Source organism: Copidosoma floridanum, unplaced genomic scaffold (genome assembly GCF_036245765.1).
Source record: "Copidosoma floridanum isolate Cflo_tuat_1 unplaced genomic scaffold, Cflo_Japanese_pri ptg000028l, whole genome shotgun sequence".
Taxonomy (NCBI): Eukaryota; Metazoa; Arthropoda; class Insecta; order Hymenoptera; family Encyrtidae; genus Copidosoma; species Copidosoma floridanum.
This window is the reverse complement of record NW_028321905.1, coordinates 3,233,487-3,257,521: the sequence shown is the minus strand read 5'-3', so window position 1 is coordinate 3,257,521 and position 24,035 is coordinate 3,233,487. Positions and strand designations below refer to the sequence as shown.

Sequence of the window (24,035 nt, the reverse complement as noted above, 5' to 3'; positions counted from 1 at the left end):
GATATAAAATCGTAACGTAGTCAGAGTTTCAAGTTTCATTACTTTTATACCCTGCACATACATAAATGACATAGTATACGCACATAATACAATCGAATAAGAATCGCAAGCAGTTCCTTGTGAGACACACGTAAACAGATCATGTTTTCCGAATACTATTAATGAAAGGGGCCCTCTAATCATGTGCATCGAGTTAGCCTCCTTTTTTAATTGACTTAACAAGAGACTTATAACGGTTTTTCAACTTTTCTGTATCTTGTTGTCTATTAATATTATTATTGAAATAATGTATATTTAAAATTTCGGAAAAAAAGCCTTTTTTGTGAGTTTGTTCTAAGTCTAAAATTTTTGCTTTATCAAAATTGAAGTTGTGTGCAAATTCAATGCTAGGTTGTGATAGAACAGATGTATTTTTTTTCCCTATGTCTCTTTTATGTTCTGCCATTCTTAATTTTACAGCTTTTGATGTTTGACCAACATAACAGCAGTTGCAATTCGCATATGGTATATGGTAAACGACATTATTTTTATCGAGTACCTCGGTTACATCTTTTCCAAGTGAAAAGATCAAATTCAATTTAGTGTTTAAACTATATACAAGACCAATGTGAAGCTTCTTACGAATTATTGAATAGGACCGTGCAAGTGGGGAATATATAGTAATGATAAGATTAGTTTATAGTTATTATTGTTTTTATTGTAACTGTTAATCATGTTCTTGTTTATTGAGGAATGTATTCTTTAATTTAAAAATTTATCAATAAATCTTTAAGGATAGTTGTTAGCTAATAAAAATTCATTGATTAATTTTAAATTATCGTTATGAAATTCAGTGTCTGCTAATTTAATGGAAAAGTCTACTAATGTGTAAATGATTAACAGTTACAATAAGAACAATAATAACTATAAACTAATCTTATCATTACCGCATATTCCCTACTTGCACGATCCTATTAAATATTTTTGTAAGAAGCTTTACATTGGTCTTGTATACAGTTTGAATAATAAATTGAATTTGATCTTTTCACATAGAAAAGATGTAACCGAGCCACTCGATAAAAATAATGACGTTTACCACATACCATGTGCGAATTGTAACTGCTGTTATGTCGGTCAAACATCGAGAGCTGTAAAATTAAGAATGGCAGAACATAAAAGAGACATAGGGAAAAAAAAATACATCTGTACTATTACAACATAGCATTGAATTTGCACACAGCTTCAATTTTGATAAAACAAAAATTTTAGACTCAGAACAAAATCACAAAAAAGGCCTGTTTTCCGAAATGTTAAATATACATTATTTCAATAATAATATCAATAGACAACGAGATTCAGAAAAATTGAAAAATTGTTACAAGTCTCTCGTTAAGTCAATTAAAAAAAGAGACTAACATGATGTACATAATTCGAGGGCCCCTTTTATTTTTAGTATTAGAAAAACATGATCTTTTTATGAGTGTCTCACAAGGAACTTCTTGCGATTCTTATTTAATTGTATTTTGTGCGTATACTATGTCATTTGTGTATGTGCAGGGTATAAAAGTAATGAAACTTGAAACTCTGACTACGTTACCATTTTACATCCCTTTCGTAAGAGTCAGAGGTATATTGTACACTCTACTTAATTTGCGTTTATTGTAATACAAAAATTTGTATTGTAAAGAATTTTTTTATTACTCATAGATTTTTGTACCTGATGAGGGCCAGGACATTGTTCAAACAGCCGAAACGTTATTTTGTTTTTTAATAAATACAAAATTTGACAGTACCACCATTGAACGGTACTTTAATTATTACCCACTCTCATTAGACATCTTATTTTACTTTTTTTAAAATGCAACTGTTTAACTACTAATAACTTTAACTTGATTTATAAGATTAGCGCTGCTAGTAATGAAACATAAAATTTTCTACAGTTCTACTCATTTTATGAAACAATTGTTCATCTATGCTTTTACTTTCACATCACATTGGTTAAGAATACAAAGACTTTTCCAGATTTTCTACTCAATAGAAGTCTTCAGTTTAAACACTTTTGTTTTTTTTCATGCTATTTTTTTGTCATGATTCAGACTTTCTATTTTTTACTTACACTGGTAATTAAGTAAAGATTACTAAATCATAGGAAACTAGCTTCAAAGATACATAAAAAAACTTTTGAAGTACCTGATAATACCGCAAACTTTATTAGAGACACACTAAATAAGTGCAGGATACCATCACTTATCAAAGCCTTACAAGCCTTACAAATAAAGTTTTGCGTGCACCTTGACAGTTATGAGTCGTCTTAATAGAATTTTATTTGTACTCAGGGTTGCAATAAAAATGTATCACTATGCATGACTCCATTCTGGGCAAAAGGTCTTGGTACTAGCGATCACTGCATACCATCAATGTGGTAAATTCAATTTAAGACCTTCAGCTAATGTTGCATTTAAATCTTATTATGCGTTGTCAGAATATAATTTAACTCTTACCGTCAAATTAGTAAGTAGACTTCTAGTGAAAATCCGACATTCAGGCATCATGATCAGCTGATGTTGCTGTACAAATATTCGTCTATATACATACATGGCTCATTATAAAGAATATTAGAACCATTGTTTTAGCAGACAACACCCGGTCGTAGTCTCCCAGTCACAAATGAAAAAACACTTCCCCACTAGTTTCTTAAGGTAGCAGAGTAGTAGGAGGATTCTTTTTTGCCATTCTGAAACGCCAACACTGTACAAAACTGCTGATCTACTACCTTCTTTATGCTGATAGGCTTTTATCTAAACAAGTTCAAAAAAACTTTGTATGACTCTACATTACTATGTAACAATGTTTTTTGTTAATTTTATTGGCTCTATAGCACACAGTGAGCAAAAACGGTATTTTTTTTTTTAATTGTAAATTTTTAGGAAAAATGAAGTTAAGACCATGAAATTTTTTTGAGACAAGCTTACGGGAAAAAAACGCCAAACAAATTATTTTGTATCTTAAACATACCTACTAAACTAAAAAACGGTTAGGCAGAAATCGTCGGCTCTAACAGTAAGGAGAAGTCCCTAAAACATTGGACTTGTCCATGCATGCTAATTAGCTTGGATCCAATGCTTTGGCAGAAAGCGCTGTCTTAACCAGTAAAAAGTGGATGGTCTGAAATACGGAGTATTCTCCAAAGAAAGGCTACACTGAGGCAAGTAGACCCGATGCACCATTGGTGCAGAAAGTATTAGCTTAACTGGCAAGATGTTTCACTGGAGACATTCCCACTGTGCCCATAGTATAATAAGGTATGATATCAGTTAGCAGATTGGTAAAATGGGTGTAAAAATACGGCCCCACATATAGGTGATGAGTAAGTGGCTCCTGTGACTAGGCCCACAGGCTAACACTGTAACCTGGAAAAAAAAAAAAAAAAAAAAAAAAAAAAAAAAAAAAAAAGATTTAGAAATCAAAGTAATAGAAAAAAAAATTAAAAATAAGTTTTTCAAAATTGATGCTCTAAGCAAGTATTAATACGAAATTTTATCATATGGTGGAGTGATTCATTACTATAGTACATTAAATTTAATGATTTAATGTAAAAAAAAAAAAGTTTTTCCTCTTGTAACTTTGTATCTCAACTGACACAACGCTATATATTTATATACACATATATGTATATAATCCTGGGTCTAGATATTATACTGTATGCAACGAATAGGCAGGGGATAATCAAAAATGTTGCTATTATATTTTCTCACACAGAATCAAAATTAACTGGTGAAAATAGCATCAAAGTTATATAATCATTTTAAAACTCCAGTATTAGAACAAACACAATAACTTAAAAATTTTAAATCGATTTTTTTTCTAATCATTTGGCTTATTGTAGAAAGAGGTATTATATAAATTTCACAGCAAAATTTTTTTTTGAATTTTCACGATTTAAAAAAAAAAAACATGCCTTTTTAACTGTCTAACTGCTTTCTTCGGTTATAGAATATTTTTATACGATATAAAAATATTTTAAGTGTTGCTCATTCGATCAGCTAACTGTTGATGAGTGTTGTATTTTTTTATCATGGTTCATTTCTGTTATTAAGGTTTGTAGTTAGACAGTACCCATTTTCTTATGTTCTAACTATTTTTTTAGGTTAGGAAACCCTTGAATATTGACATAATAATATTTTTTCTGTATTGCACATTAAATAAGCAACAGTCTTTGAAAAACTTTAATGGCCTTTATTACAATCGTTTTTACAATCATATATTCTGTTATAACTTACTTAATAAAATATTAAGAAATTTTACTAATCGTTCATAACTTTTTTGTTAAAAAAAATTACTTTAACTAGTGATTTCATATGTTTTTACATGAAGAGAAGATCTTAATAGTTTTAATTGTAAAAAAAACTGTGAAGTGGGGATGCCAGTCTAGTTATTATAATTTTTATACAAGAAGTAAGTAAATTTTACTGTTATTTACCGTATTTTTTGTATAGTAACGATGATATTTGTCTTAAATTATATGTAATTTTTACGCTTGGTGACAAAATTGATGACGTAAATTTTTACTGTTGATGACGGTATTTTCATGCTGATGGAAAAAATCAGCTGATATCTCAGGTTGATAATACAGATTTTTTTGTACAGTAGTTTTTTCGTACTACTTATCTCTGACACAAGCTAATGTTTTTCATCAAGGATAAATTGCCGTAGACAAGAGTACAAATTATTGTAGCAAACAGTTAAAATTACTGTAGCCAACAGTATGAATAACCTTAGCGAAGTGTAAAAAATACGTATATTAGAAGGCAAATATAAGCGTTGTTATAAAAATTATGATGAATTACAGTAAAATTTAATTCAATCTTTGTATAAAAATTGTACTAACCATACAAGTGTTCAAACTTTACAGTAGCTGTTTTTAAATTAACTGTTTTCACCGGTTTAAGTTCCTATGCAATTCTGGCTGATTCGGGACTTGGTTTATTGGTGAAAACTTTTTTCAGAGTGATTTCAGAATTTTTTCTTGCTCCACAGGTCTTCCGGCCTAGGTTAATGCAAAACAGTGTTAGGGCTACACGTAGAGATTAGCAAACCTGATGCCAGGCGCCAAGCAGGGATCACCGGCCTTACTGGCGAGAAGTGGTCCCTGAAACATGGGGCTTCTCCAGCAAAGTATTTCACCGGAGACATTACCACTATGCCTATGATATGATGAGGTATAATATCAGTTAGAAGATTGGTAAAATAGGTGCAGCAATACACCCCCATACATAGGTGAGTGTTTGGCCCCGGTGACTAGGTTAATTGGGTGTTGCGGTCACGCTGTAAAAAAACCAATCATAGTGTCACATTTGACTCTAGGAAGATGTGAAATATGGATATGGATATGTGCTACTATTTTTCATTGCGTTCTGAAACATGCAACACGAAAAAATTTAATTTCTTGAAATTTTGAAGAAGTCGAACTTTTAAATAGTAGTTCGGTCCTCAGTTAATAAAAAATGCTAAATTGTATACCATATTTTTTATTAATAATAAATATTGGGTTATTGGGTGAATTGGCTAAATGTTTTTTATTAATAAAAATTTTTTATTAATAAAAAATATTTATTAATGTAGAAAAAGTACCAAAAAAAAATCGAACTAAAAAATATTTACATGATTATTCATTGCAAAGTATGTCGCTTATCGCTCTGTACAATAGTAATAACGATTGGTTTGTGGTAGGTATAGTTAGAAATAAATGTTGTAGTTGTAATTTTATTTAAAAATCTCGAAAAAATTCCATCTATATTCGTACCACCTATCGTACTAGATTAATGTCGATTATTATTAATATGTTAATGTAAAAAATCGTTAAGAATATCTATTAAAGGCTGCGAATTTTCATTATTGAAATTAAAATTCAAATTGCTCGAACAATCATAGGCAACGAATTGTAATTTTCTTGCAATGCAGTGGAACCAATATTTGAATATGGTGGCAAATTAAACTTAACATTAGTATTTGGTGAAATATATAAATAACAACATGCTTAAAAAGTAAGGTTAAGTTTATACGCGTCAATTGTAACCGACAGACGCAAACTAACACACACGCACGGATGGACGGCAATTGTCATCGCTCTCAATCTCTCCCTGTAGCTTGTAGACTACTCGTCTCACCTCTGAATTAGACAGACCAATATTCTTGCAGGCGGCAGCGTAAACAGGCAGCACTGGCCACTTATTGGCAAGCAGCCGTGCACAGCATGCGTGTGTATGCGCGCGTGCGCATGCATACTTAACTGCTTGTAGACGAATATGACATAGTATATCTATATATTTTGGCTGGCAGCAGCGGAAACTCAGCGCTCTTCAGTAGAGACAGAGAGAGAGAGAGAGAGAGAGAACGGTATTAGTATATCTTTAAAGGCGTGACAGAAAAAGCGTTACGCTTTGAAAATTTTCACTGCCCAAGCGGAAATCCAAACCTCGTATAAAATGTTTTCACATCAAAAATTAATCATGTATACAGTGTACATACATTCTAAAAAACAAGCGGCTAAATTTATGTAAAACACTACGTCTTACGTGTAAGGTACAACTAATCTATGAAGTGTCAGAGCAAAAAGTATTAATTGAGTAACAGAATTTAATTTCAAACTACTTCGTTATGATATTCAACTGCATATTAGTATCAATATGCTGACTTTGAATTTTAACCAACAAACGCCTTTCCAGCAATTTTAAAACGTTTTTCGATGTTAAGTCTCTTTATAACAACTTTATAGGTGAAATTGATTATGACTAGAAAGAATATTTTTAGAAGTTGTACAATTTTCACATTAAGCCTTTTGTCTAAAAATAAATTAAAAAATTATACTTCAACGAGATCCACAACTTTACCTTTCAACGTGAACATGTAAAATGTATGTAAAGAAAGCTATCACTAAAAAACTGTTTTTTTTTGTCTCCGAGCGATGTATTAAAATTGCTGTCAACATTTTTCCCGTTGTTGAAACTTGTCCAAATGTAAACCATCAGCTGAGACATCCAACTCGAAGTTACGAACAAAATTTTAGCTGATTTAGACTATAATTACTTGAGTTAGTCGATAAACTTGATGACGTACACACATACTTCTACAAATTCACTATGTGACTAACTTATATCACCCTCATACTAAATTAAAAATTTGTTTTATACTAAAAATAGACGATTCGAAAGTGGTTTCGTTTTTTTCTCTGAAAAAATTATAAGGCACTCCCGTGCATTGATCGTGCCTAAAAAGTAGAAGATTGTCTCTAAGGTATAGTCGAGCATCTAACACAACTAAGTATTGAGTAGAAAATAATTAAAAAAGAATTTCGGAAGAAAAACAATAATTTAAGAAGTTGGTTGGTAACGTAGAGGGAGATAAGAAATTGAACGTTTTAATATATCATATTAAAGCCAAAAGTATCACGTAACAGGTGCAATTTTCGAATAATAAACGTTTATCTCGAGAAATGTCTTCTGAATAAGCATTATCTATATTGATTAAAGGAAATTTAACAATCACTCACAATCTAAGAAGCCGACAGCCATTTCTGCAGATCATGGTTACTATAGCCGACTGCTAAAAAAGCTAAGCTTTGTTTTAATGGTGGCTCATACACACACACATACACATGTATATATTAATTTTTTAATTTAATTTTTTTTAATATAGTGCTTTACATCCGGTTCTCTTGTAGAGGTACTACTAAGATCACTTAGCACTCGGAATTGAAAAGAAATCGGGATAAGATCGAAAGAGGGGAGAGCCCTAACAACTGCACTGCATTCGCCCATGACATTTGGCATGTGGATCAGGAAAACTCCAAAAAATTTCCCGTAGGAAGAATCTGATGCAGAACAGCTTGGTGTATCTGCCTTATTTCTGACCTGGTTTCTAAGCTGCAGAAATTTGGTACAGCTCCCGCTGACAATGTCAAAGGAACAGGGAAACAGTCGATCCACGTAGCAAACAGCAGAGGCGAAACGGCAAGACTTGAACGGTCACTTATCCAAGTACTAACAGCGACAAATGCTGCTTAACCTCGGTGATCGACGGGAGTGCAACTTTACCGCTAAACTATCGTGTCAGTCATGTACATATAAATGAAGACGGGGTAAGCAGGAAGGTATTTTTTATTAAATTTCTTAAATAAATTTTATTTTGCAAAACTAACCTCACGATGGAAAAGCTAAACATTGACTTTTAGCGTTTGCACGGCAGGCCTAGGTCGTTTCGCGTGAAACGCCTCTTACAAAGCTGTAAGTATGTGGGCTCGGCTGCAGCTAAACTTAGAATGCCTTGGCTGTACTCGCGTGGATACTCGGGCGGCAGTAATGTGACTACAATACTATTCACACACACACACACGCACACACACACACGCACACACACACACACAAAATGGAGTTACCTTAAAAAATATTCAACATAAAAAGCTACATAAAATTTTAGCGGTATCCGCAAATGCTGCCAGCAGTTAAGTAACGTAGGTTATGGTAACGCTGCTTTGTCAGGCAGTGCTACTGTCGACCTGTACAAACTGTCGGTGAATGAAAAAAAAATGACGAAAAAATGTTTAATCTTATCATTTCCATACGTACTAAGTAATATCGATAAATGTCTATGCATTATCAGTGGCGAGTAGCCTGTTATAATACATTTTCCCTTAATTTTCGTATTTTTTGGGTATTTGCAATATAACACTCAAAATTTATAATTCCGAAAGACAAAAATTGGTGAAGCTTATTACTCTTATATGTACTAAATCATATAAATAAATGTCTACACATTATCAGTGGCGAGCAGACTGTGATATTAAGTTTTCGATAGATTTTCCTATTTTTCGGTCATTTTTGCGATGTAACACTTGAAATTATTAATTTTGGAAAACGAAGTTTATTGGAACTCATTACTTCTATACGTATTAAGTATTATCAAAAATTTTTTATGCATTATCAGTTTCGTACAGCCTGTTATAAAAAGTTTTTTTCTAAATTTTCGTACTTTTCGGTCATTTTCACGACATAACACTTGGAACTAATAAATCCGGAAGACAAAAATTGTTCAACTCATTCATTTTATAAGAACTAAGACAGATCGGTAAATTTTTATGCATTATCAGTGGCGTACAGCCTGTGATAATAAGTTTCTTCTAAATTTTCGTATTTTTTGGTTACTTTTGCGATATAACACTTGAAATTAATAATTCCAGAAGACGAAAACAGTTAAATTTTATTACTTTTCTATAAACTAAGTAATATCAATCCATCTCTATAGATTATTAGTGGCGGATAGCCTATGACAATAAATTTTTATTTAATTTCCGTATTTTTTGGTCATTTTAGCGACATAACACTTGACATTAATAATTTTGGAAGACAAAAGCTGTGGGAACCTATAACTTTTAAATGTACTAATTAATATCAATAAATGTCCATGCATTATTAGTGTCGTGAAGCATGTAATAATAAGATTACCCTAAATTTTCGTATTTCTTGGTCATGTTTGCGATATAACACTTTGAATCAATAATTCCGGATCACGAAAATTGTTAAAACTTTTTACTTTCATATAAACTGAGTAGTGTCCGTAAATTTCTATGTATTACGAGTGGCGTGCAGCCTGTGATAATAAATTCTCCATAAATTTTCGTGATTCTTGGTCATTTTTGCGATATAACACTTGAAATCAATCACTTTGGAAGACGAAAATTGTTGGAACTTATTACTATTGTATGTATCTAATCATTTCACTGTAAGTTTCGGCATTTTTAGTGGCGTGGAGCTAATGATGTCAGATTTATTTAAGATGTTACTATGTTTCGATTTTTTTTCAATGATGAACTTTAGAAATATTAAGTTTTGAAAGACGAAAAGTGCTTGAACTGTTGTACGTTTTAATCAATAATTCTGTTTTTTCTGATACTTCTGGTGTCGTACAGCTTCTTTAATTAGAACGTCTCGGAATTTTGGTTTATTACGGATATTTTCGCAATGAAATATTAATATTTTAAATTCTTGAGCACGAAAAATATACATTTTCAGTTATTTTATTTTACTACCACTAAGAATATAGATTTGGTACGGATGATTTTTTTAAAAAGTTTTTTGTACATGAGTATACAGTCTATTATAAATTTGTTGGGTTATTTGGTTACATAGGTCATTGCTATATCGTGACAGTATCATAGCGAGGAGCTCTTTTTTTGATGTTTTCATGAGTTATTGCGTAGACAGAGACTCACCTTGATTTATATACACTATATGAATCTCACTTTAATAGTTTTAAGGACCCAAACACATTTTTCACGCCTATACACTCGAATCAATCTTTAAATTCTTTCATCTTAAGAAGTGTACATTTTTATGATCTAAAACTTTATGGGAGCTTTCCTTATTTCTTGTTTAACCGTTCAAAGCATTTGAACTGAAAAAAAAAATTTTTATTTTCGTTGCTCGCATTGTTGCAAACTTTAGAGCCATTTTTATAATAAAGTTTATTAGAAATAAACGTGTGGAGTCATTTGTACTAAAAATTTGACTATTAATTAAATAAGTATAATTTAATCTAAATAAGAGATAAAGGATTTGTGTTTCTGTTGTTTCATAGGTGACAAATGAAAATAAGCTACTTTAATGGGATAAGGTTTTCATAGTTTCTATTGTTAGACGAGGAATAATGATTTGAATTTATACTTGTATTAGGATCACATTTTAAAAACATACAAAACTTTATGTTTTAAACATAGTTTAACATTGATATTAATAAAAAAAAAATTAGTGCACCAGGACAAATGCACATACAAATATATTTAAATTAAATACATATAAGAGCGTATCCATACAGAACCAGCCATATGGCGGTCACAGCCCCTTTTTTCAGTAAAACACGACCTAGTAAACTCGCTCACAAGCTATGGAAACAGCTAGAATAAAAGTGTCAGGACAAAATTCGATGGATTTTGACCTTCTCCTTCTGATGGTGACATTAGTCTACACATACACAAACACACACGCACGCGCGCACGCTTGCACGCACACGTTAATGTATATATATATACTAGTGAAACTACACCCCCCCCCACACGCTCCACGCGCTAACCCACCACTTTTTTAATCAATTAAAAAATTCATCTTTTCCGTTTGTTTTTTGAGGTTGATAAAATAAAAAAATCTTTGCAAAGTAGTTAAAGAGTCAAAACAGAAGTAGTTTTAATTTAATAAATTCCTTTTTATAAATTTTTAAGATTATTCTTTACCTCGTTTCTGATCGCAGAAAATACCTAAGAAGACAAAACTTAAAAACCATTTTTAATTATTTTATTAATTATATAGTGTTTTCGGAAAAAAGGTCGAGTAGGTTCTTTTTACTATACATTATAATCCTAATATAAAATTTTAATTAGACCTAACAATAAGTACAGATAACAGTCTTCAAAAAAGTCAAGAGAATGAAAAAAACATAGTTACATTTTTTGGCCGTAATGAATCACTATGATCGTAAATCACGATTTTATAAATTATTTGTGAACAGATAAAATTTTTTTTATTGATGGCCCAGGAGGTTCAGGAAAAACTTTTCTATACAAAATCTGATTTATTACTTTGTTTCTCGTGGAAAAAACAATTTTATACATGGCATGGACTGGTATAGCATCAATATCACTTCTAGAAGATTTGACCAGTCATAGAACATTTCGTTTACCACAAGGCTTAAACAATGTAGAAAATTTATGCTTGGAATTTGAATCTGAAAAAAAAGTCAAAGAAAAAGATTTATTTACATGGTACGAAGCTTCTATGATCCCAAAAAAGCCTTAAAAATAGTTGAAAAAACATTATGTAATTTATAAGATACAAATATACATTTTAGTAATGAATTAATTGTTTTGGAAGTCGATTTCAGACAGATTCGTCCAGTTTGTAAAAAAAGTAATAGAAGCATGATTCAACAAGAAACAATTAAATCATCATGTCTTTGGTCGTTGTTTCGTATTTTAAAACTTAATATCGTCTATATTTCTTCAATTGACAAAACATTTTAAAAATTATTATTAGATATTAGAAAAGGAACAATCGTTTCAAGAAGGAATCGTTTCAAGTACCTAATAAATAAAAACAACTGATGTTTAATCCGATATTTTTGGTAAAAGTAATAACTTTTCAATAGATAGCGTTATACTTACTTTTCATAAAAAATATACTTACTTTTTAAATAATAAAATTTAAAATCATTTAATGCGAACTTGAAACAAATAACAGTATAGATCATGCTACTAACAAGTGTTAATAAATCCAATAATGAAATTTATATAAATTTACTGATTGAGTTTCTAAGAAATATTCGTAAAGGTTTACTACGGCTACGACTTCTCTTTCTTTAAATATAACCCCGGTTAATTTGTGGTGGTAACAATCGGCTAAGAATATTATCTGTACTGAGAAAACTCTAGGATTAGGAACCAACACACAAACAATGATAGTGTTTATATGTCGGAGGGCGGGTTCGTTGCCCTGTGTAAAAGAGCGAAATTGCTCAGATTGCCGATTATATACAATACTAAAAAAATAATTATCATCAAGTTTCAAAATTTATCTGTTGAATAATCAATTAATTCCTGCACCATATACAGCAATTGTTTATTGATTATTACTTTATTGAATTCTCCTGAATATTCCCTTAATTTAATTAATTTAATAATTTAATATCTTTTTAAACTTATTCAATATTTTTCTAATCTAATATCTTTTTCATTTTATTCCTGTCCCTTTTTGGGGTCCAGATAATATTCTCAGTTTATATAAACGATTTCAAATCTTAACAGCTATTTTTCTAGTTTTTATCTTAAACTATAAAAAGGAACTCGCAATCTTACGTGGAGGAGAAGGTTCGCTTAAATAAGTACAATCAATTTATTTTTAATTATCTTATATTTATTCAATCGTATGATTCTAAGGAAATTATATCTTCAATTTTTACATGTATTAATTGTATTTGAGTAATCGCAATTATTTACGTTAATAATAAAAAAAATATATAACATACTCGATAATTTACTTAAAATTTATCCGCCCTTTTAATAGAGAATTTTACATAAATAACAATTTGAATTTTCCCTCCTTAATATCTCTGCTTAAACACGTTAGGTTAGACTAACACGAATTTTTATTACAACCGCGGAAAGTTAGTGTTAGGTAACTACCTATCCGACCAAGTCACGTAAGGTTAGGTCGTTCTCAGGGCTCTTGGGTGTCTTGAGCACTGCTCAAGTCGTCGACCCAGGAACTTCGCCTAAGAACGTGGTCGCTAACCCTAGTGCCTCGACTACTTGGGGATGCGTCGTCTCCACGCTTAAAGCGGTTGAGCACCGAAAGTCCAAGTAGGTACCGGTTAGTGGAAGTGTTACCTGTTGGTGGTGTACACACTTACTTTTCAGCTATCGGCCTTCGTACTTCGTCTCTTTCTCTCCCTTCGTGCTCGTCGCGGTATTGTACCGGTGCACGGGAAAGTTCCAGGTCTGGGTGAGCAACGGATATACCGCGTACCAGGCTCGCTGGAAGAGGAACTCCATTTGCATTGCGCACTGTTGCCTTTTATGCTAACGTTATTTCCTTTTGAGTAGCAGGTTTTCCCGCACTCTAGCGTTTTCTTAACGTACTAGACGCACATTCCCCGCGCGCGGCGTTCAAATTTGAATTTGAAAATAGGAATTTTTTATAAAATGAAATATATGTATGTACAAAAAAAATAAGTATTATTGAATTGTCTATTATACGAATTTTTTATTATAAGAAAATATAATAAATAGAAGAATATAAATATAAATGTAAAGCGTGTATTATAAATTCTAGGTAATAGAAGTGCCCCCTTGCACGGCATTAGCTTAATTGAAAAATTGAAGCAATTGTTATGTTAATACGCAATTTTAGTGAAGTTCATGGCTTTTGTAATAGTACACGATTACGAATTACAAAATTATATAAATACAATATTGAAGCAAAAATTCTAATTGGAGAAAAAATTCGAAAGAGAGTTTATACTGAAAATAACTCTTGATACAGAAAATTCATCACTACTACCTTTTATTTTATACAGGAAACAATTTCCTGTAGTCTTAGCGTTTTTAATGACAATCAATAAATCTCAAGGTTAAAGTTTCAATAATGTTGGATTATTTTTTTAAAAACCACTTTTTTCGCATAGTCTATCATACGTCGCGTTATTGAGATGTAAAAATTGAAATGGAATTTGTATTCAAATAGAAGGTGATAATAACTTAGAAACAGAGTGTATTGTTTGAAACAAAATGTTTGACTTTACCTTATATAAAGTAAATAGAAAAAAAAAATAAATTTCTTGACATTAGCCAAAGTATGAAATTGTCCGAAATATTCTTGCACAGTTCATTTAAATAATAAATAAATGTATTAAATCGATGAAATTATTATTTAAATATTGTTTTATAACGATGCGCTTTATTTGACATACTTCAATAAATATTATCTATTCATGGTAAATTGGGCTACAAGCGGTTTAAAAATTCTTCTAGTTTATTCGTTCTTATTCATAAAAAACAATCGTATAATGTCATGTTCTTATATATATTTAATAATGCAATTAATGAGATTTTAGAAAATTTAATTAAAAAAACCCGCGCACCATAGCATCACCTAAATAGTGGTGTGGAACTGTGCTAATGTGCTAGAAATCAGGGGATTTCTGAAATCTGTAAGAAGAGCTTAGACAGGGATGCAAATAGTCATATAACTAGAAATGACATGAAAACCGATATTATTTTACCTCATTAAGAGATGCGGCTGAAGAGTAACTGGAGGGAGTTCTTTAAAACCGTGTTGGATTATCTGCTTATTGGATTATAAAGTTATGGAATTAGGGGACGGAAAAGGACTAAACAAAAATTCAACCCAATAAAAATAAGGTGAAAAACTCCAGTATGAAAATGTGCTAACAAATCATATAGCTAAAATAATTATTCCATTGGAATAAGATATAATATTGTGTAGCTACAGAATGGTGAAAATTGGCTGTTTAGAAACTGTGAGAAGGCTGAGAGGTTATCTTAAAAAGTATTAGGAGCTAAAAATGGGGGTGCAAAAAGTAATTAAGCTAAAAATGACATTATTACTGATATTATTTCGCTTTATTTTGATATGCTGCTAATGGAAAACTAAAGGAAGTTTTTTTCAATTGTAAGGGAGGCTTATGGAACTATCTGGTTATTGGGTTATAAAATTATGAAAAGGGGGAGGGGGGCAGAGGTGGTGCTAAACAAAAATTTAACCCAATAAAAATATCGTTAAAATTTATAGAGTTTTACATTACTTGAAGGGGGGCTAGTTTGTTCCTTATACTGGTATTTTCTTTAAACTAGTGACGGTAACTATATTTAATTCATACTTGATAACCCACTTAATCAAAAGTTGTGTTAACGTATGAAAATGGAAAAAATAACAAGAGGTAATACAAATTATTGTCGAACAAAATAAAACGATAGATGCAAATCAAAGTAAATCTAATACGAGTAAAGATTTCACGATGTTACTTCTGAATTCTACTCTAAATTTACAACCTTTTTTTCTACTAAAAAAATTAAGCGATGAAAAACAAATAAATCATCGAATCAAATAGCTCAAAATCTTTAGGTTTACATGTTATAATATTTTTCAGCTTGCTTTCTACAATTTTTAGCAAATATGAAAAAGTGAACCACATATATGCTATAGCAGCCGCAGCGGCTAGTCGACTCCGGGTGTTCGACAGCGCACGAGACCATGCACCACAGTGTTGATTTACTTACTATTTTTACACCTTTAGCTCTCCTACTCTGAAAATTAGAGATGTAGTTTATGAGTTGCTCTTTTGATTGGTCTATATGTATGAAAATACATACTTTGAGAAAAATTGACTGGAACTTAAAACTTGATTTACAAGGCAGACTATGCCCAGTGCACTCAAGCATTTAAAACAATCTTGTTGATGCAATTTTTTTTACACAAAATATCATGCACAAACTAATAAATAATGATCAAAAAGTATTATATCAACATTTTTTCGTGCACAGTATATCTGCCAAAATAAGAGCAATTTTTTCATAGACAATTTTTAATCTTGATACGATGTGCACAAAATGTACTTTGATTTGAGCACAAATATTATTAACATAAAAATAATTATAAAATATATTGTGGTCTTTATTCGTAAGCTTGTGCAAGATATTTTTTGTACAAAAACTTGTGCAAAATCCTTGTGTGCATTAGAAGTAGTCTGCCATTTTAAACGCTAAAAAAGATTTTTCAGAAAAAACAAATATTTTTTGCATTTAAATACAATTTTGAAGAATCATTTTTAAGACATGGACAGGCTTCTCAAATGTAGATCCCTAAAAAATAAGTTTGGAAATAATAATTAGAACTTTAAAAGATTCATGTAACAATAACGTACCTCATGCAATTAAATTTATGACACAAGGTGGAATTGTCCATGAATTCTTTCCAGTTATACAAAATAGTAACAGAAATGTGATAATTTCCAACGCAATTAAATCTTTATTTTTATGGACATTCTTAAACACTTCTAAATTACTTGCTAATATAAGATTTGTAAGAAACATTTTTTTTCGAATAACTTTCAAATATTAAAAACAAAAAAAATTCAATTTTTTAATGTTTCTTGAAATTACATTACGACAAACGTGTGTTAGAAACAATAAAATAAGTTTTCTGTATTACATTAAATTAGTGCAAATCAAACTCTTTATAAAAAAAATTTTTTTTTTTAATAGTGAAATTTCTAATGCTATCAAAGAAATGTACTTTATCATAGTGTAGAAAATGTTCCGTTTTAAGGTGTAAATAATTGTGATAAAAACATTCATAGCAAATTCGCAAAATAAGTATGAAATAAGATTTTTTTCAGGTCTTCTACAACTTAAATTGAATTAGAAAATGGGTGAAATTTTAATTTAAGTAAAAAGTTTATTTGACGGATTGTGTTGTGAAATAAAATTCATAATGATAAAATTTTCATTAAAGCTCAAATAGTAAATGGAAAAAAACTTAACGACACTGTCTTTAAGCTTAAATTACCTTGTATTCTAAGTTGGTACATATTCTTCTTTATCTTTAATTTCATATAAAGCACAATACTTATCAGTGAAAGAATTTTACAGACAATTAAAATATACATCTTAAGTACAAAGTTTCAACTAATTAGGTGTACTGTAGCATTTTCTGAATATAAAATCCAAGCGAAATTTTTGTACATTCATAATCGAACGGAAAAAATATCATTAAAAATTTGTTTGGAAATAAATATTCAAAGAACATTATTATATTGTAATAACTTAAATACCAATTTAGTAAAGAAGAAGGAATGATGACAAAAAATAATTGCGTGAGAAGATTAGGGTTATTGGGGACAACTTGAAAAAATGCTCCTAGATATTTGCCACAAAGTAGAGTAAGAAATTCATTTAATGTTTGGTTAAAAAAATGTAAAAGTTAAGTAAAGATAAACAAATAATAAGTAGTTATTGACACTTGAGAACTCATCACCTTATAATCAAAGAAACCAATATCATAGTTATTTTTTCAAACACTTAATAGTACTTAAAAATTAAAAAAAAAAATTTCCAAATCATAAAACGCTTAAATAGCATGAAATCTTAATAATAATTAATGATTTTTTTTTTCTAAAAAAAAAACTTCATTACATAAGATAAAGTATTAATTATGCTAAGAAAATCATAAGAAATGGTTAATAAGACTTAACAAGATGAAAGTAACATTTTTTTGAAAATAAATTAAATATGTTATGTTTGGATTGAAATGACATTACACGAGGTTCTGTAGGAGGATGTGGGGGCTCTTAAAAATAAAAATAATTAATTATTAATATTAAAGCACGGAAAAAACAATAGTACGATTGCAACGACATGTATACAGAAAAATATACATCAACGCCTTTACTTAACTCAGGCGAAGACTAGTGCTTTCGAAGGTCTCTAGCAAAAACTATTACTTTTCGGATGCCCACACAAAAAGCATGACGATAATCTTAGGTGAAAAGTACAATCATTCGTTGATGTCAGACGAAAACCATGCTTGTTCGACAACTCCAGGAAAAATATCTGAGGATTCACGTAAGTTGTGAATTACTTTTTGCGTTATGTGTATTGTATGTGATAGTAAATACTTGTAGTTTTTAGAATGATTTACTGTGATAAGAGAGCTATTTTAGAAGTAAATAAAATTAAGAAATTCAAAGTGATCAGTGATCCGTTGGGGGCGAAATGTAAGAAAATAAATAAATACAAGTAAAGTGTATTTAAATTTTCTGCGTTGATTTATTGATGCGCAACGTTTCGCTGACAATATGCGTCAGCCTCATCAGGCGCAGATACGCGAGAATTCGTAAGTTTGGTTGACTTACTCGTCACCTGTCGTGCTGTCGACTGACCTGTTGTCAGTCGACAGCACGACAGGTGACGAGTAAGTCAACCAAACTTACGAATTCTCGCGTATCTGCGCCTGATGAGGCTGACGCATATTGTCAGCGAAACGTTGCGCATCAATAAATCAACGCAGAAAATTTAAATACACTTTACTTGTATTTATTTATTTTCTTACATTTCGCCCCCAACGGATCACTGATCACTTTGAATTTCCAAATTCACCGGAGGGCACTGATATATACTAGCAAATCATTAAATAAAATTAATGTATACATAAGTTATTGAATGCATATTGGGGTGAAACAAATTTACAAAATATGTATTGGTAATGATAGCAGGTTCCTCTTAAGTACAAAAAAATAGCCTTTGGATTAAAAGTCTTTACTGTGCGATTTTCACACGATTTTTAATTTAAAATTAAAATAACATTATACTTATTTCTTAATCGTTTGTTTCTTAAATAATTTTGTATAACACTTAAGAATTTGTTTTAAAATTCCTAAATTTTTTAAAGACACTTGTTATTTTTTGTGTGACTGACAAAATTCATTGGAGGGTTGGACCTGATAATAAAATGTGGACGTGACCTCTCACGCTATTCTTATAGATAAAAGCATAAATTTGCGTAAACAGTAAATTGTTAAATTACCTCATTTCAAAGTTGTGGTGAGTTTAGTTAAACTAGATCTTGTAGTATAATAAGCCATACGTACGTGCTACCCGCTATTTTTAGAACTACTTATGCATAGCAAGTAGCAGATATGGCTTGTACAGAACTTTTATATACATTGTTTAATTCAGCTCTCCAATTTTTTTAATTTCTTATAAAAAATTTTGTACTGATTAAAAATTAATACTTATATACAAATTTTACATTTCCTTTTATGTTATACCATACTGAAATCAAGGGAGATAGTATCTGACATTTGTTTAGAGATAAATCTACAATGTGATATTTCTTTGGTCTTGAAATGTAAGTTTTGGTTTTCCTAATGAGACTATAATAAGATTTGCTTAATTTTTTTAATGAAACACCTTCCCACTTAAGTAAATGTATAACATAAGACTAGAATCAAAAAGTAAAATCATATTTTTCTGAAGATCTTAATAAGTGATAGTTTTCTTTAAAAGCCCTGATTTTTGGTAGTTTTTGTCGGGCAATAATACGTATATTTTTCACCGAGGTCGCCCCCACAACTTTTTATTTCTTTCAACTACTACTTACCATGCTATGTATGACAAAATATTTATTTATGACACATCATTTTTTATAATTAAACCATTATTAAAATAAATACGTTTTAAGATATATTTGCAAGTAGATTTTAATATGAAGTCTTTCATAAGTTATGTTCAATTTTATTATACGTCAAAAAATCATCAAACAAATAATATGAAATAACTTCTCTTTTTTTGTATACTTAATTTCAGTTGTAATTATGTGTTCATTCAGTTGTAATATAATTTTGTACCAGATGGATATTTTTACTTACCTTAAAATCGTCCATTAATCCAAACATTCTTGCAATGTTTTTGTAAGATAGGCGACTATCATACGATATTCTATATTCTGACTGAATTATTGGTAGCTTGTTTGAATTCAACTCTAAGTAATTTACCTCTTTCAGCTGATAAACTTTTTTTATAAACTTTGCATCGTAGTTTTCCTGCAAATAACAAAGGAGTTAGCAATATTCTGAAGTAGTGAGTTATACGTATTAAATGGTAACATTAAAATTTTATTTTCACTTACTTTTAAGAGGTATTTTAAGTCATGCTTAGAAAAATCTACTTTTTTATTATTAAGCTCGATAAATTTCAAATGTTTTTCAAAAAAGAGTCCACTGTAACAAAAAAATTATATTTTTTTAACCATGCCATTGTGTAATATAGAGTGTTTGTTGTGAGTTATACCATTTTTTAAATTATTTATTTTAAACTATAATACATGTGATTAATCACAACAACTTTTTTTAGTCATGAGTAATAATATCATAAACGTATTTTTAGTGGCGATTAAAGCAAAAAAGATTTTTTTTCGACAATCATACAAGTATAATATCTAGTTAGTATATCTCATGACTTATACAAGGCAAAGACAATCACATAACCCTGAATTATTCAGCACTTACACTCAGCAATAAAGAGATTGTTATCGAGCTTTCTTATGACATACAATTTGGAATGTCTATTAAAAAAATAATTTATTCCATACTGTTATGGCTCACATTCTTAGGAAATGAAAGCTGATTTAGCCAATGTAAAATTTGATACAATTGTATTTAACTACCTTGAAAAAATCGAACTTTAAGCTGTAGTAGCTTAAAGCAATCAGGATTGATAAGACTTGTGAACATCTTATTTTAGCATCATTTTAATCGATGATTTAGATCAGAACAAAAACAACAATACAATAGTTTATACATTTTTATATAGATAGTAATAACTGTTACACTTGTAAATTGAAAAAGATCTATAAAATGATCTCATCAATTTCAGGTTTAGTTGAATACTGGAAAAAAAGGGCTATTTAAAAAGTGTCAATAAAAAAATTGAGAAAATATTTACGCTGATAGATAATCAGGGCCGTTGTGAAGAAGAACTTTAGCGCATAAGAGAACTAATAGCGGTTAATCCACTCGTATTCGATATAGATGAAAAGCTACTTAAAATAACACATTTATTTAAGTACCAAAATAAGACTACAATAAATAAGCTGGTCATAGTAAGACGATGTAGGTAACTGGGGCAAAAAAATATTAGAAAAAAAATTTAAAACTTGACAGATTTCAATTATTAAAGCAACTAAGTGTAATAATTATGAGTAGCTACTACTTGTTACTCTTTGAAAGGATATGTTAGAGCACTTGTTATTTGCGAAGTACCTCGGACTATCGGACTTGAAAAGCAGCTTAAAATTAGGAAACAGAATACAAGCAAAACGGCCTTCCCAGGATCTGATAGCCATTATACTAGCATAAACGTATGTGGGGGCTTGGAATTACCAAACACATTTTTGGGGTCTATAATACAAGTCTAGCTGATCCGCAAGGGCAAGAAATTATTGTATATATATAGTGTGTATGAACGATATTATGGTGTTCACAACAACCTTTATAGAATGTGAAAAACGTTTTAAAAAATCAGTTGAAATACTGGCAATAACAGTCATGACAAAACAGCCGAAAAAATGCTAATTTTGAAAAATACAAGCCAAAGTCCTTAAATACATAGATAGAAATGGCAAGACGTAGAACCATCTAAAAAAAATTGAAGCGGGAAAAGAATACCTGAGCTCAATCAATCAGAAAAAAAAACAGTTTCTTAGATTTACCAGGAGTTAAAGGAAATTTAAGAAATATTACCCGAGGCGTGATAAAAATCTAAGTTAACAAAGAAAGGTACGCAATTTAACAGGGCTAAAATATAAGAGGAGTCTTTCAAAATTTTTGTTAAAGCTTTGTTCTTAGAACCTATATGGGCAGAGCTAGACTTAACTAAACTTTTTTATTTTAACGACGAAAGCATTACATTACGCTGTTAGCGAAGTTTTCAGTCAGGGAGAAATTAATAAAGTCAGGCCATGTAAATATGCTTCATGATTCCTAAAGGATGGTAAACTTAGATACTAAACGAACGATAAAAAAACTGCTAGCAGTAGTATTTGCCAAAAGCAGTTTAAACTGGCAGAAAATTAACAGTAATAACAGATCATAAGCCATAACAATATCGTCATTATGTAAAAAAATTAGATATTTGCTTTAATAGACTAAAAGCAGAACTGCAATAGTACGATTTGACTATCATATACAGTCTTGATACCTCAAAAAATGAGCTAGATGCACTTTCGAGGACACCAGTTATAAGAAGGGAGTAAAGAACCCAGAACTACGAGTGTGAAGTAGTTTTAAATGATGAATGAACAAGAAACAGGAGCAGCGTTAGCTCAGTAGTAAGCGTATTTGTTACTAATACAAAGCTGTTCTAGGAGTCGTTGGTTCGATTCCTAGTGAATGCAGATTTTTTCTAAAACTGTTTTCATCGGAAAAAGTTTCTATGTAACCCCGGCTGTTTCGGGCCAGGTTTTTCCGTGTAATTTTCCTTTAGACTAATTCCAGGGTTGTTTCCTTGCCCCACAGGTCTTCGGGCCTAGGTGAATGCGAAACAGCGTTAGGGCTAAAGGTATGAGTTAGCGGATCCGATGCGCCAGGCAGGGATCATCGGCCTCACCGACGAGGAGTGGACGAAAGGAAAAGTAAGTGACGGTTTCCCAGCTCGGGTTTTGAAAATCTAAAAGAATCAAAATTACAAAATAATTATTAGTCAAAGGAGATAACATATCTTGGACCTATATATGTCATAGAATACAAAAGTATGCCCCACAAAGTCATAGCTTAATAAATAAGATTGAAGTAAAGTAAGAAAAAATAAAGGCAGCTGAACACACAAAACATGATTTCATATCAGTTTTCATCACTTCTAAAATCAACACGCAGAACAAAGAAACAGTAGCTATCAGCTGTTAAAGGCCACACCAAATAACGTTATAAAAAAAATTAAGGATGATTTAATAACATTCCGAAAAGCTCGAGAGTAAAAAAAGGGTAAATCGTGAGGGTAGACATTTTGAAAGTCGCAGTGACCCAAAGGATTAAATAACCAGTGGAAAAATAAAAGTGGATCACGTAAGGCAAAAAGACCTTAAAGAATTGAGCTACTTGACAAGTATACTGTTAGGTGAAACAGATAGATTCAAAAGAAGTGATTTCGTTGACGTAACAAGAAAAAAAGAAGTAAACGTCAAAGTAGGAGTCAGGATCAACGCATAGAGAGTAAGAGACATAAGTAGTAACAGGATTAAAAATGGTAACTAAAATTAAGAATAAAGAACAAAAGCGATTGTAGAAAACAAGAAAAGTTAAAAATAGCAAAGGAAATAAAAGTAATAGTAATAGAAGCCAATTTTTTATGAGATGACTAAGAAGAAAGACTGCGAATGTTTAAATAATAACAAAATCTGCTACATTCAAAGTACATCGCAGACTTCATTCATTCAAAAAGTATTCAGAAAAATATGAGAGCAGACTACGAGTCAATGGTGAAGAAATTTCTGTATTCAGCCAGGAATTAAAAAAAAATGTTTGCATGTATTACGTATAACACAGATAATTTTTCGATGTATTAAAATCATACAGGAAAAATAAAATCGGAGTATGAGTGCACGCTTCATAGGACATATTAAGCGCTCTACGAAAAAAAAAAAAGAAATTGCTACAAATCAATCAATAACCGGTAAGGACAGTAAAGTAGTTTAAGATACGAAAAGCGACCGTATGGAAAAAAAAGCTGTTTTAAATACGAGACAGAAAATAATAAGTGATACCAAAAGTTGTCGTCGTTGTCGTCGTTATTATCATTGTTCAGCAACAACATTTATTTATAAATTTATACATTTTTTTTTTTTTATAAAATTTCAAGACACCTAAAAGAGTCAATTTAAACTAAAGAAGACTAGGCACAAGGTGCATCCGCTTGCGCGGCGTTTTAGTTAGTACACGGA

The 24,035-nt window shown here is 30.7% G+C and overlaps 1 protein-coding gene across 1 annotated transcript in view; it reads right to left on the bottom strand.

Annotated features, from left to right (window-relative positions):
- Positions 1-24,035, bottom strand: part of Mgat1 (alpha-1,3-mannosyl-glycoprotein 2-beta-N-acetylglucosaminyltransferase) — a 511,064-nt gene that overhangs the window by 30,833 nt on the left and 456,196 nt on the right. Inside the window, exons 9-10 of the mRNA XM_014357434.2 lie at positions 20,229-20,319; positions 19,969-20,142 (exon numbers count right to left, since the gene is read on the bottom strand). Of these exons, the coding sequence (XP_014212920.2) occupies positions 19,969-20,142; positions 20,229-20,319 (265 nt within the window). The remainder of the gene's footprint in view (positions 1-19,968; positions 20,143-20,228; positions 20,320-24,035) is intronic.